Source organism: Drosophila melanogaster, chromosome 2R (assembly GCF_000001215.4).
Source record: "Drosophila melanogaster chromosome 2R".
NCBI classification, from domain to species: Eukaryota; Metazoa; Arthropoda; class Insecta; order Diptera; family Drosophilidae; genus Drosophila; species Drosophila melanogaster.
Window position 1 is genome coordinate 4,946,030 of NT_033778.4, and position 15,847 is coordinate 4,961,876.

General features: G+C 41.8%; 1 protein-coding gene across 1 annotated transcript in view, besides 10 other annotated features; it reads left to right on the top strand.

Annotated features, from left to right (window-relative positions):
- Positions 1 to 1,327: part of a mobile genetic element that runs on past the window's edge.
- Ir41a (Ionotropic receptor 41a) overlaps positions 1 to 15,847 on the top strand; it is a gene marked incomplete at its 5' end in the record, with an annotated part of 104,437 nt that overhangs the window by 28,511 nt on the left and 60,079 nt on the right. Inside the window, one exon of the mRNA NM_206022.4 lies at positions 3,648 to 3,895. Coding sequence (NP_995744.4) covers positions 3,648 to 3,895 — 248 coding nt within the window. The remainder of the gene's footprint in view (positions 1 to 3,647; positions 3,896 to 15,847) is intronic.
- Positions 76 to 108: a mobile genetic element.
- Positions 3,085 to 3,229: a mobile genetic element.
- Positions 4,564 to 7,697: a mobile genetic element.
- Positions 7,698 to 8,475: a mobile genetic element.
- Positions 11,200 to 13,311: a mobile genetic element.
- Positions 13,313 to 14,338: a mobile genetic element.
- Positions 13,537 to 13,831: a mobile genetic element.
- Positions 14,353 to 15,847: part of a mobile genetic element that runs on past the window's edge.
- Positions 15,131 to 15,847: part of a mobile genetic element that runs on past the window's edge.

The following is a 15,847-nucleotide window of genomic DNA, read 5'->3' on the forward strand; positions in this document are numbered from 1 at the left end:
TAAGTCTTCCCCCGAGGAATGCATCGTCTCCTCGTTTGTTGCCACTTCTAAAGCGTTTTGCAATACGTTGAGCTCTGGTTGGATTCTGCTCAGTGCGTACGTAGTGGCGGGAGCCCTTCTTGTATACCATTTCATAGTCATATTCCAACATCTGGAGTCTCCATCTTACAAGTTTAGAGTCAGGTTCCTTTCATTAGCCAGGATAATGGCCTATGATCTGTCACTATTTTGAACTTTGTGCCGAATAAGTAGTGTCTGAAATGCCTTATTGACCAAATAATGGCAGGCATATCTTTCTCTATCGTAGCATAGTTTATTTTGGATGTTGACAGGGTTCTACCTGCGTATGCTAATGGTCTGTCCGTTCCCAAGTTTCCCTGTGATAGGACCACCCCAATGCATAATTGCTTGCATCCGTGGTCAGGATGAATGTTTATTCGAAGTCGGGGAATTGTAAGATCGGGTCATTGCATAAGAGGGTTTTGTACACTTCAAATGCTTCTGTGTATTCCTCGTCTATTTGTACTGCCTTCTTTACTCTAAGTTGTTTCGTCAGCGGCTTTGTTATTGCTGCAAAATCTCTAATGAACTTTCGGTAATAACCTAATAACCCTAGGAAGGATTTTATCTGCTTCCTCGTCTTCGGGACGGTGAATTTCTTAATCGATTCAATTTTTCCCGGATCCGGTTTGATTCCTTGTGGTATTTCACCTCTGTCCTCAGAAATTCCGTCCTATCCAACTGCAGTTTAAAATTAGCTTGGGTGAGTTTTTTAAAGACTTTTTCCAAATTCGTTATATGTTCCGCAAGGACGTTGAGAACACCATGATATCCTCCATATAAATGAGACAACATTTACCCAACAATTCTCCAAATATGTTATTCATCAGCCTTCAATCCGAACGGCATCCGGACATACTCGAAATGACCTCCCTCTGCGGAGAAAGCAGTTTTCGGAATGTCCTCCTCCTGAACCTCAATCTGATGATAAACACTTGCTAAGACTAACGTCGAGAAGTACTTCGCTCTACCTGGATTGTCTAATACATCGTTTTTATCACCTTCTCATTTAACTTTCTATAATCCACCACCATTCGCGATTTTCTTTCTCCTGAGGCATCCTTCTTTTTAGGCACCAGCCAGACCGGAGCACTCCACGGCGAATGGCTGTCTAATTATCTTTTGGTCTAACAGTTTCTCCAGCTGTCTTCTCACATCTTGTCTTTCCTTAAACGCATATCTATAAGGTTTGGCATAAATGGGAATTTCTAATTTAATGTTTGACTGCGTTTGTAAAAGACAACTTGTCCTCTTCTTTGTGGAATATTCCCGGAAACTTTATACAAATTAAGCGAAGTTCTCCGAGTTCTTCTTTGTTCAAATGGTATGTTTTTTGTCAAATATTTGATTTTCTATAACATTTAGTTCAAAATGTTCAACGACATTTATTGGTTCCTCTAAAAATAATTCCTGGTCTGACTCCGCGTAGTTAATCACCTCTATAAGGCTTTGTCTTGACAATGCCCTTTAGTGCAGTGCCGTTTGAATTAAACGACCTCTTATAATTGATAGAATTATACGACTGTCTGGACTGTCCCGAATTGTTAAAATTGTTGGACATCCTGGCCTCGCCAGCTGTCTGCTGCCATTTCTGCTATAATCGTTGCTGTTATACCCGTTATTATAATTGTTGTTGTTATAAGTGTTACTATTATAGCCCGGGTTATAATCTGGGTCCATCTGGAGTTTCTGTGTTGGTAATTGCGATATGGTTTGTGATAACCTGCAGCGTCCCCCTGATTGAAATAACCTGACCTGAGTGAGTTACCCATCATCGGGTATGGAACTCCAAAACCTGACTCTCCGTTCATATTCGGCATGGCAAACGGCATTGGAAACGGAGGAGGATTGCTTCCTCCCCTTTGGTACTGTGACCAAATGGCCGTCTCCATGTGAGCCTCCAACCCCTGGGGCTCCTCATTCCCCTGCTCCTGCTTCTGAGTTTCCTTAGTGCTCCCTTCTCGCGACTCTACCGACCCCCGCGTTTTGGGTTCCGGGTCGACACTTCCAAGGCAACTAACGTTTCCTCTTTACAAGCTATCTCATAAGCCCGTTCTATATTCGGGAGCCCCATGTTCAGTATGATTACTGCGCCGAAATAAAGGCGTTTAGCACCATCTTTTCATACCATAGAAAAGCGGTCCTCCGCTCTGGTGTCTCCTCGCATAGGCAGCTTCATTGTTCTTTCCACCTTATCCCCCTGTTGTCATGCACCTAGCCTAGTAGACCCTGTCTTCAGCATCTCGACGTGGCATCTCTATAATTCACATAACCCTCTCCGAACTCCTTTCGTCGGCCCGGAAGCTTCCCGGCAGTCTCAGCCTATTAGATCCTGTCGTCCGGCGTCTCGACCCCGGCATCTCGATCCTTGCGCCCTTCTCCAGCTTCCATCTGCTGCTTCCGTCTGCTCCTCTCCATCAGCTCGGTATTTGAAATTAGCGCCATCTCTTCTAACGTTCACCATCTCTCTTGCCTGGCAACTCCGCAGAACTCACCACGATCGTTTAATCGATATCGGCGAGCGGCGTTGCCACTATAACCTATAACCTTGGACACCCCGTATCTGGCTGGGCTTGTGCTTCATACATCTCTTTCATCTTCGCACGTGCTTCCACGTCTCGGTGCATTCCCGGCCAATGGTAACGAGCTGCAATCCTAGCAATTGTCTTGCGACTTCCCAAGTGTTGTCATGTTGTGGTTCTTGGTCATGACCCGCTGCTTCTGCCCGGTGGGTATACACAGCTTCCTTGATACTACATCCTCGTTACCTGCCTGGTGCGGAATGTGTCGGTACAGCCGGCCGGCATCCTCTAAGTAGTCCGGAAATTTATGCGGCTCCCGCTTCAGTTTTCTTGGAATCTCATCCGTCCATCTGCATCCCTGCTGCTCTCTTGTTTGATCATCATCCTATACACTCACTCTGTGGATCGTGTCCTGCAGAGGTATTGTTGCAGCTCCCGCACCCGCCTTGCTATACTGCCGGACGGATCCTCTATGGTATTCAGCACCACCGGTACCACCGGTAGAAAAGTAGCGGCCCTTCCCAGTGCAAGGATACGCTAATACATTAATAATTTAATTCTGTTGTAGTTCTGCGTTTTAATCTTCTTGGTTCCAACTCTGCCATCGGTATTTGTCTCAAGTTTGAGTTTTGGTGGCTAAGTAGTTGCGTCTTTCTTATTTCCAAATTCTCCAATCGCGATACACCACAAATTTTTAATTGAAGTGGAAAGTTTACTCATATGTTTTAGGTCATTGCCCTGTTGGGATCACCACATTGAAGCGTCACGTTGCTAAAATTGTGAACATATAGATGACGATCAGTGAAGGTGTTGACCTAATGGGTCAACTCAACATAATATATATCACAATTGATGAACCGCCGCCATATTTAAATTCGAATATAACGAATAATATTCATTACTAGTTTTTTGATATAATATTAATATGTAAATTGATCTAATATCATACGCCTATACCATTTAGCTGGTAATAAAAAGTCGGAAAATTAATAGAAAATAACAGAAAAGAATAGGAGTTTCGTTGCTTTTTTTTATTATTAATAATATTGTGTTTAATGATTTCAGATCAACCAAACATTCTATTTGTTGTAAGAGATCATTCCTCCGCCAGTAGTTTTGATATAAAAACAAACAAATTTGTTGGACGCAAAGCCGAAAATCCTTCTCAGATGATACTTGTTGACAGATATTTGGCCTCGGAACAGCGATTTCAATTTGGAAAATCGCTGTTCGCGGACAAACTTAATAACCTGCAGGGTCGAGAAGTCATCATTGCTGGATTCGATTATCCACCTTATACAGTGATAAAACATGTAAGTTTAATAAGTATGTTTTCCAATTTAAATTATATTAGCCATCCTTCGTATCACTATTTTCATTTTGTAATAGATAACCATAAAAGTTCAAAAGTTTTTTAAAAGTACTTTATTGAAAAACTCCACTGAAAAATAAACGTCTAAGGTGCCAGTTATTCGACCTAATATTCAGATGTGGAAGCCATTAATATATCAAAAAGTTGTCTACCGTAAAAAGAATAAATCGATTGTGCGGGTTAGATTGGGCGTGTCCAAATGTATTAGCAAAATTGATGATTTGCAAAACAAATAGTAAAACGAAATAAAATTAGCAACCGAAAGGGGGCGCGACAGTTTTGGTCATATTAATAGATTTCGGCAGAAAAACATTGAAATAAAGACTACGGTAATGTTTTACGACGTGTTGGTTTTGCGCTTTATTTAGGCGTTATAATGTGCCTGGAAAAGTCCTGAAATAAACATGCACAGGCGTAGTTGCTACTATAAGCTGGATGTATTTTCTCAACTTTCTAGGTATTAAAATATCCATAATTTCAGCATTCGTAAGGAAAGATGAACAGACGGACGGACTGACATGGTCATGTTGACGCTGGCTCGCCACCCAATTTCGTAGACTAAACCCATAGCAGCTATTAATATTTTTAAATTTAACACCACAAAATAATCCGTGTAATCCGGCTCGAATAGCGAGAAGATACACGCGATGTAGAAAAGAGAACAGAATCGAGGAAATGAATATAATGTAAAAAACCTCAAATAAATATTAATGTTAGTAGGATCTAATTATGTATTAAAAAAATTAAAATTGATTGCTTTAAAAGCGGCAGAGAGTCAAGATTACAGATAATAGAATAAAGTCTTTTATAGTCAGAACATAATACACTGTAAGGGTCATGCAATTCATAGTTAGATCTACAATGATTTAAGATAAGGGGTATATAGTTACTAGTGAATCTAGCGGGACTCTCAACATCAGCACGAATAAGCTTACAAATAAAGACTGTTCCAAGCATAGTAAGGTCAAGCATAGGAAGGTAAATTAATTAAAAGTAGTCTACTGGAATAAGGAGGTTTGCATTCCAATTTAGGCGCCGCAAGGCAAAAAGTAATACCTTTTGGACCAATTCAATGCGGTCCGAGTGGACTACGTATTGTGGACTCCAAACAGGTGATCCGTACTTAAGAATCGGACGGACTAACGAAATAAATAAGGTTTTAGTCAAGTAAGGATCATCCTTAGAGCACCTTTTTATAAAACCAAGCACGCCCCTGGCCTTATTGACAATAGTCGAAATATGGTCAAAAAATTTTAGTTTAGGGTCCAGAAGAACACCAATATCATCAACCCGTGTTATTCTATCCAAAAGGCACCCACTTAGAGCGTAAGTCGTGCGTATAGGGTTAACACGACAAAAGGTCATAACTTTGCACTTGGAGCCATTTAAGTTTAATAGCATATTTGAAATCTGTCTAGATCGGATTGTAAGTCCAAATGGCGCGAAATGTCCTTGTGCTGGAGGCGTAATTTAACATCGTCTGCGTACATAAGTACACGCGAATGTTTTAAGGGGAGGTCGTTAATGAATAAGGTAAAAATAAGCGGACCAAGATAGCTCCCTTGTGGGACACCGGATGTGACTCGAAGAATACAAGATAAAGAATTTTTAAAGAGGACTTGTTGCGTCCTGCCATTCAGATAGCTTGAAATCCAACATAGAAGATCAACACGGAAACCTAAAAGATCAAGTTTACTTATTAGAAGGTAATGATTAACAGAGTCAAATGTTTTACTAAAATCAGTGTAGATGACAGTTTGCTACCTTTTTTATGAAGAGGAATCACAAAGGACTCCTTCCATATATGAGGGAATTCTGAAGATTCCAGAGATAAGGTAATCAGTTTCAGTAGAGGCTTGCACAAGGCTTCCGCACAGAATCGGAGCACACAGCCAGGGACTCCATCGGGACCTGGCGAATAGACCGGTTTAACACGCTGAAGATGGTTAAGCAGTGAGCTTTTGTATATAGTGAGGCAAAATAATATATTCGACTTAGATACCGCATAAGAGTATGGCTGTTCGGAATGAGGTTAATTTGAATATGTTGTTTGAAAAAACTTGGCGAATAGATCGGCTTATGCCTGATCCGATGTTACCGTAGTGTTTTCAAAAAATAAATCGTTTTTCGCTTAGTGCTAACGAAATTATAAAACTGTTTCGGATCCTGTGCGAACTGGAACTTCCAACGGTTTGAATAATTCTTGTAGCACTGAGCATTAAGCACGGTAAAGTTAAACCGAGCGCTTAAATATTTTGAAAGGATGGACTAAGGACTGGTATTTTTAAATTTTGTATAAAGTTTGGAGCTTACATTTCTTAGGTGTGCCAACTCTTTATTAAACCAGGGAGGTTTAGAGATTGACGGATAATACATCAGAACAGAAGGGTCAAAAAATGATTTAATTGCGGTATAAAACATATTAATCGCATCCGCCATTATGTTATAGGAGTAATGATCGGACCAACTAAAGCCAGCTATAAAATTGTTTAGCCTCCGACAATTTGCCTTGCGAAAACAGGGAATTCGCTTTGTTGACTTCTCTGAATTTACTTTTAATACCGTACCTATGTCGATTGCCACCTCGAAAGTAGGATGATATGGATCTTCAGGTTGAGTAAGAGGTGCTACCCTGGACAGAAACACACTTTCAGGACTTGTTACAAGTTATAGATCCAACAGTCGACCAAGAGAGTTTGGAATATAATTAACTTGCGACAACGATAAGTCGAGCAAGCCATGTCATGTTGTGCTAAAGGTAAAAGGATATTCAATATTTCTTTTGGGGACCACATTGTGCCAGGTATATTAAAATCACCTAGAACTACCAATTGGTCCCTGTCAGACAGTTTATTTAAGATGGACTGGATAGCGGACAGATGATTCTGATATTCTGAGAATTCAGAAGATGGCGGAATATACGAGCACGTAATATAAACTGATCTGTCGGAAAATGACAGCTTTACGGGAATCGTCCAAAAGTAACTCCTCCGACGCGAGGATAGATCTAACCGCAATTACCTGGGAAGACTTCGAAGTTAAGTATCTCCGGCTTGATCGCTAGCTCTGTGAACACTATTATATGGGATGCAAAGGAAAGACTGTCACAATACAATTTGGTTAGTTTACTACGCAAGCCTCTAGCATTTTTATAGGAAAAAGTAAGATTCGTTGTTAGTTATTTTAAGAAGAGGAAGAGGCTGACGGTGCAGTGGTCTGGCCACGAGGGAAGTTTAATTCCCACGGCCCCCTTTTTCCTTTTTTTGATCCTAGCTTCGAACTCTTTTACCACTCCATGGTGGGCTCACTCCACAGCGGATTGATCGGATTGCTCCGAATCTTTTTTAGCTGCCGATTTAGCAACATTTGCGGATTTGCTGCGATTGACAGCTGATCAGTTGTGGAGGGAAGTTTAATTCCCACGGGCCCCTTTTTCCTTTTTTTGATCCTAGCTTCGAAATCTTTTACCACTCCATGGTGGGCTCACTCCACAGCGGATTGATCGGATTGATCCGAATCTTTTTTAGCTTCCGACTTAGCAACATTTGCGGATTTGCTGGGATTGACAGCTGATCAGTTGTGGAGTCCGAGCGGGACGTTCGCCTACTACCAGCGGCTCTTTTGCTCTTTGGAGATTCCTCTAATAGCTTAAGGCCATTAAATTGTAAATCAAGAGCGGAAAGAAGATCATCGGCTCGACGAAAACTATCTCTAGCTACGCCAAAACTGTTGATCAGTTCTTTGAAGCCACTGGTCGCTGTTGACCGCTATATTTATCTTTTTCTTTCAGGCGTCTAGGAGGTTCAGCTTTGTCTGCATGAGCTCGGTTGCAGCGTCGCCCACGGTCAGGAATGCCGAGTCATCAGCGTATGTGGCTGCCATTATGGACGGGCTCTGCAGCACAGTCAGGTCTGCCATGTATGCATTGTATAGCAGGGGCCAAATTTCACCAAATTTCACCGCAAACTTGCGACCCTCGAGGAAGGTCTTCAGAAACCGTACTTCAAGGCTAGGGCAGATTTCTTCTGATGACGCCGCCTGAAGCCAAACTGGTGATCGGGAATCAGGCCAGCTTTGTCCATAACTGGCAATGCTCTACTTAAAAATACTCTTTCGGCAGCAAGCTTATGGGACGATAAAAAGCGAGATTGGTCTCAGGTTTTCCAGGCTTAGGTATCATTACTACCTCGGCACGTTTTCAATGTGCCGGAAAGTATCCAAATTCAAGGCACTTGTTAAAGGTACGAGTGATTAACTTAACGCTCGAGGGTGGGAGTAGTTTTAATTCAACCGCATCAATACCATCATCGCCTGATGCCTTGTTGTTACTCATTGCAGCAATTAGTTTAGCAGTTTCTTCTTCTGTGACCGGGGGTGTGGGCTCAGAGTGTTTGAGGGGTTCCTCCAGGAGTCTAAATGACTGCATCAGCAGGAGAGCAGCGGCAATAAGGAGTAAAGAAGTTTTCCAGATGGTCGGCGAACGCGTTGGCTTTCTGCTTCTCGGTTCTGCACCAGCTACCATGGGGGTTCCAGAAATGGACTCAAGTCTCTTCGTGTGTTAGAGAAACGGGGTGCCGCATACGCCGGATTTGGGTAGTGAGTTCCTCGACTGCCGCATCAATGTCGTCACGAGAGCTTCAAGTTGGGTGGTGTTGTTCAGCCAGGATTGGTACTTGCCGATGTTGGAGGACTTGTAAATTTGTTTTGTGGCGGGGTCCTTCAGGGGCGCTGTGGTCAATGACCTTGTCTCTGTGTTATATATAATCCTCCATAAATTCCGATTATTGTTGCCTTAATATTTTATCATTTACTGTATGATAGGATGAAACTCTTTGTTTTCTAGGAACCGTTTGACTACAAAGCGCACGTCAACATCAATCTCTGTCGTTGAGGTTGTATCATATCATATCATCATATCGCATAATATTCTCAAATGACACCTGTGGTTGTCGGTGCGACGTTATTAAAATTAATTGAAATTATTAGTTTAATCAACCCTTTTAAAAACCCAATTAAACTTTCTCCTGGACCATACATTCCATTTCTCTTTTTATTTGGTACTCATAACTTTTGGCCTGCTTCCTCAGCATCCTCCATCATCTCTTTATGCCGTCTACTATACTTCAAACGCTCTTGTTCTACTTAACAGACCATGTAAGGTTCATATCAGCGGCCAAGGCACTAAAACATAGCTCTCTTGACTGACAAAAGTCCTCTTCTAAGTGATGGCAAGACTAGTAAATTTGCTACACTTTATGAACACTGTTTTTTTCTTGTGCTGTGTCCATCCTGCTTGGAACATTTTTTCGGATTCCTTGAACATCAAGGGCAAAAAGTGTAAGATAGTTTCTATAAACATCTAACGTCTCTTCACGTATTTGTAAAAAAGCTAGAAATGTATGATACGGCATGCTGATTCCAGAGTCATAGACGCATGTTTTTTTTTCACGCCAATTTTTTTTTTTAATATAACAAATGTAAAAACCTATTTTTTGCAGTATACCAGGAAAAATGTCTCCTTTGCACTTTCTCTAGCTGAGTAACTGTCGGGGAGAATGTAACGCATATATGAAGACATTTTATTAAATGCAAATGTTTCAAGAAGCGCTTGCCTTGCTTTGTAATACTTGTGTGCGCAACGGCGCTCTGGCAAATCCTGCATCTAACAGGAACGGCCAATTCGACGAGATTAACGTAATTAATGGAGTCCAAAGAGAATGCTCCAGCAGTACCGGCTTTAAGTTCGTCCTGAATTTAAGCCATTCTGTTTGACACGAATACGTTAAACTACCTCGAAGGTTGCCGAATCCACGCCAACACAATAGACGAGTCTGACCAGCAATGAAAGGCGCAATCGAAATATATAAATTCCTTGACGCTTGCGATTACCTAATTGAACTAAAGCCATGCGGAAAGTTCTAATCCTAGAATTGTTAAGGCCTGTAACAATTGGGCACACAGCAGATGTACTTCCGATTCTCCATTACTCTTCGATCGCTAAAATAAGCAAGCTCCATAAACTGATATGCTAGCATTACATTTCCACGAATCGTGGAAATTTTAATTTCTTTACGACCAATAACGACCACTCTCTCCATGACGAAAATATTGCCTCTGGCAATGCGTTATCCCAATCCACTTTAGCACCCCATAAAGATTGCAGAAAGATCTTGAATTGTGTCACAATTGGGGCTATCAGACCAAGGGGATCATAATATTTGAATTTTTTGGACACCGTTTTGTGGGTCGATAATTGGACGGTATTTGAGAAAATTGTAATAAATAATCATCTGAAGCTAGTTCTCAGGCTAATTCCTATGCTTTGGCGATGTCGGATCCATCGTAATATTTGATCAAGTGCTCTTTGTCGCACTCAGACTCTCCTTCCAGGGCTGCTGAATCATTCAAAAACCATTTGCGGATTGGAAAGTGGCCTCGCGACAGTAGTTCCTCAACTTGGCAATCCTTATAGAAAAGTCTACGAACAATTTTAGCTTCAACTGGAAATAATTCCGCAATGGTGCGGCAAAGAGAATTGTGGTATCGATAGTTCCCTTGAAACATGTGGTCTAGATAGATATACTCCTGTAAAAATTCTTAGTACTGAGCTTTTAGGGTTGGGTTTTATATGCAGCTCCAAACTCCGGAAACGACGACGAGCCTGGCGAAAAAATCTTTTGGAGATTCGTTCCCTGAAGAAGATAGAGTATTTACCAAGCCGAGTCCAATTTTCATTGAATAGTTGCTCGCACCGAAAGTCTTCCGGCAACAGAGATGGCTTTGACGAAGTTAAGGCTTCAATTTCCCAAAATCGAATGATCAGCAGGGTCTGTGACCCTGTATCCAACCGAGTTTGGTGTTTTGATGAATGAATTTTTCGAAAACGACCACAAACAGTTAACGCAAAGGTGCCACTTCTTTGCTTCTCTACATAGAATATTCGGACTCAAATTTTAAAATCAAGAAGACTTTGGTACATATTGATCTCTCGCATCTTAAAATAAACATAACGGTTAAATGGAGTTAGTAGCAATGCAATAAATGTATTTTAGTTATATTTGTGCAATTTTTTCCCACCTTTTTTTCAAAAACAAGTCCATAGTATCCAAGGTAGATATCTGATTGATTGATAGATCCGATTCTCATATAAATAATAAGTCCATCCAAAATTTGTTGTGTAGAGGCCATGGATCGAATTGCCCGCAGATGCGAATTACTGCAATCACTAAGCTACCGATGTCCCTTTCGCTATAAACCTTATTTGCATGGGTTTCAACAAAACCCATTTCGTTGACCCATTTCCGAACATACGCCACTTCCTACTCTGCCTCTGTGCTGCTTAGGGAAACCACTGATTGTTTCTCTGAGTCCCACGTAAAGGCAGCTCCTGCAGCAATACATGCCCATCCAGTAAAGGATTTTCGGTCCGTGGTGTCACCAGCCCAATCCGCTTCAACATAGCAATGTATCGGCACACCAGTACGCTCGTAGTGTAACTACTAATCAGCTGTGCCCCTCAAGTATCGCAGAACTCGCTTTGCACCGGCTTCGTTCTCTTTATGTGCGTCAGCGTTTCGTTGTGATAGTTTAATGACCGAATGCATAATATCAGGTCGTGTTGTGATTGCCAGATACATTAATGAGCCAATCAGCGATTGATAGCTGACTTGATTCACCTTCTGACAATCGGTCTTGTCACATTTTACTTCAAAGCCTGCTTCCAGTGGGATGAGATTCGGCTTACAATCCTGCATTGAATAATCATTGAGAAGGCTCTCAATATACTGCTTGTGGCCAATCCTGATGCCACCAGTTTCTCCGTCACGTTCAATTTCGATACCCAGGAAATGTCTTAGCTCGCCCCCGTCTACGACATTGAATTCTTTTGAAATTTATGCTTTAATATCGCACAGTTCCTCCTTGATTGAACTGGCTATGATAAGGTCGTCTACACTACAACAAGGTTCTTACTTTTGCCAGAATTACGGGTGTATACACATGGCTCGCTAGGGCATGAAGAAAACCCAATCCTTTGCAGTACTTCATTTAGTAGTTTATTTCATTCTCGGCCGCTCTGCTTCAGTCCATATATAGATTTGTGTAGCATCAGCACCTTTTTTGGATATCGTTCATCGATGAATCCCTCTGGCTGCCTCATATATACCGTTTCGTGAAGATCACCATTCAAATATGCAGACGAGACGTCCATTTGGTGCATGTAGAGACCGTTTTCCACCGCCAAAGCAATTACTAATGTGATTGATGAAGTGAAGTTAACGCCGTATCGCTGAGCGCACCCTGTTGCGACAAGTCGAGACTTAAAGCGCTCGACCTTGCCCATCTTGTTACGCTTCTCTGCAAAGACCCAAATGACCAGATTTTATGTGCACGTAGGCCTCCAACTCCTTCTGCATTGAGGTTCTCCATTCCTCAGAGTTCCTTATGGTTAAAACCTCCTTGACGCTTGTTGAAATTGGAACCTCATCCGTACTCATGCCGTTGACCATGTTGTATTGTTTTCGCGGTCTTCCAGGTTTACCAGTGTAAATCTTCTTCGGTCGTCCAGGTCCTCTGACTTCGGTGACTTCGTTGTCTTCAGTGGATGACGCTTCTCCCTCTGAATCGTTCTGCTCGACAGACGCAACGTCGTCATCGTGTTTATCTGACACCTGGAAAACATGATCTTGTTTCTTACCCTCAGCAACACAGACCGAAAGGTACTGCATTTCCACAAGTTGAACATCGGGAGAAGGTACTGCTTGCCCTGCCGTTATACCATCATACTGGTCGTTTTCAATTACAATTACGTCACGAGCAACACAGACATTCTTCCTGGTACGATTGAACAGGCGATATCGCTTAGAAGCATCAGAGTATCTAACCAAAATATTTTCTTCGCCCTTCGCAGTAAACTTCTTTTTAGTGGATTTGTTCAGCACGATAGCTTTCGAACCAAATATCGTCAGGTGGGACACATATGGCTTTCTTCCAGTCCAAGACTCGAACGGTGTTTCATCAGATAATGCTGGTTTTCGGCAAATGCTTTAAACTCCTTGAATTTGGCCAGTATTTCATCTCTCGTCTTTATAAAATACACAAACAGGTATCTCGATTTGTCATCTACGAAGGTGACAAAATAGCGTGCACCTCCAATAGACGTCGCTTGCATTGGACCACAGATGTCACTATGCACTAGCTCCAGTACTTCATTTGTGCGATTACCAGAAGCTTTTGGGAAACTCTTCACACATATTTTGCTTTTTGCGCAACTCAGTTATTTTCTTTTGCGTCACTTAAATATTTTTTACTTTAGTCCGAGTACCATTTCTTGTTTGATCATTTTGTTCAAGCTTGCAACCTCTGTTGGGTCTACCGTTGTAATACAAGATCATCTTGGTTTTGTCGCAGAAAATTACGTTATTCCAGTAATCTTCTGGCTGATGTTGTAAAGTAAGCCGTTTTTCGATGTTAATTGCCGACAGCATCGGTTTCTTTCTTGCTACCCGTGAGAGGTACTTATAACGGAGTAAGGCTTGGCGCACTGTTTCGTGTGACACATCCAGATCGCACTCCTCCTTAAGCATTCACTAGAAACTATATACCCCTTATCTGAAATCATTGTAGATCCAACTGTGAGTTGCATGACCCTTACAGAGTATTATGTTTTGACTATAATAGACTTTATCCTATTATCTGTAATCTTGACTCTCTGCCGCTTTTAAAGCAATCAATTTTAACTTTTTTTAATACATAATTAGATCCTTCTAGCACTAATATTTAATACAGTTATTTTACATTATATTCATTTCCTCGTTCCTGTTCTCTTTTTTATATCGCGTCTATATCTTTTTGCGAATCGAGCCGTACGATACACGGCATTTGCCCTCGTTTTTTGCGCGATTAATAAAATTATAAATTGTTCTCCGCGATGCAGAAAACATTTCTGATAATTCCTTAACAGGTTTTCCCAAATGGTGATTATAAAAAATCTGTTGAACTACTTCAAAACTTAATCGATGGCCAGTTTATTTTTAAATTTCACAAAGCTAGCTGGAACAATGCTCACTTTGGCAAATGTCACAACCAAATGCATTAAAATCGGCCACCCACACAACGCATAAAGCGTAAATGACTTTGATTATCGATATTCCTCAGAATAGGAGCAAAATAGAAAACAAAAGAAAAGTGTGCAAACAATTTCTTGACAGTGTCAAATCTGTGCCAACTTGGATTTAGTTAATTTTCTCGTTCATTGTTAATAGTTTTGAAATTATTTCTTTACATATTGATAAAAAACATATAAACAAATAAAAATCCATAAAGGTAAACAAAAGGCAGAGAATAAAATTTATTTTCATTGTGCAAACAATTTCTTGTCAAACTGTAGCTGTAAATATAAATTAAACAATTATTAAGTTATTTCAAATAATAATTATTTTTCTTTATTAAGTGCATCAGAATACGACTGATCACTTTTGAGCCCTGTTCAAAACTGAAGTCAATTTCATATTCAAATATTTATAGCGGCACTTCTGCCGCTATTTCTGTCAACGTTCCTCCTCGTGACTTCTCACACCACAACGTCCAGAATGCTAACGCTGCGCCTGTGGGAACCTGTGGGTGTCCCTTTACAGTAACCGCAAATTCCGCCTTTTCCTTGACCTTACTTATGATAACTCTTCCCTTAGTTAAGTGAGGGCCGTTATCGGGTTTCTGCAGAGCTGTCTCTGGTTCGACGGCGTTGTCGTTCGAACCAGCGACATGCGATGTAAAAAATGCCGAAACAGGCGAGTGAGATGGTGAAAGTGATGACCCTGCCTACGATCGGTCTTGACAATACTTCAGCTTTTAGGCTACCTTCAAGCTTAGCTCATGGAGGTAGAGCAGGCTGAGGTGATTTTTGTGGCTCGTGACGTTGATTTGAATCACGACAGATGCTGCTGGTTTCTGTTTTAAAGACTCGGTGAACAATGTCCCATTTAGGGAGACCCGGTCGTCGTAGGTTATGAGGTAAGACCCCGTGATTGTTCGGTTGAGGCCTTCTTGATCAGTGACTCTCATGGCAGCGTCATTAATGATGATGATACTTTCGTCGACTTGGGTTATTGGTTCTAGGTGGCTGGATCGGGTTCCGCAATGTGCGACGGTTCCAGTAGTTAGTTGTTGGGCACAGGTGTTTTTTTTTTTATTATTATATACGACAGGAAAATGAAATCTTCTAAAGATACCACCTATCGTCCTTGGATGGCATGCACGATTCATAACCCTCAGCTGAGGGCTTATGCCTACGTACTAAACAAAAACCTCCGCTCTCTCTCCTGTCCTTGTCAAGCTCACTGCCAGTCAAGGTATTTCATCGGTGAGCAGGATGTGATGCCAAGTTGCACACCATCTTCTTTTGCGGTGCACAGCAGCGCCTTTTTACGACCAACTGAGCGTACGGTCATAGAGTTCTTGCCCCGCCAACATACGGGAGTACTCCTTATCTATAGTTCCGATTGGCCATCTCGTCCTTACGGACACGCTTCATCATGGTGACGATGATCACTTGAGCCTCATCCCAAACGATTTTCTCCGCCATCATAGCAGCAACCAAGCCTCTCGGGATGAGAGGTGACCCAGCGAGCGCCACGAGTTGCGCCCTCTCCTCGGCGAGCCTGGAGCAGTGCAGTAGGATGTGCTCTGCAGTTTCCACTGCGTCTGTGCAATAAAGGCACTGGGCTGTATCCACGTGGCGGAACCTAAATAGATACCCTCGAAAACAGCCATGGTCCATGAGGAACTGGGTCATGTGGTAGTCCACCGTTTTGTGCTCGCAATCAGCCCACTCCGTTAGTTCCGGGATGAGTTTGTAAGTCCAGCGTCCCCGTTGTGACACTTGCCACCTGGTCTG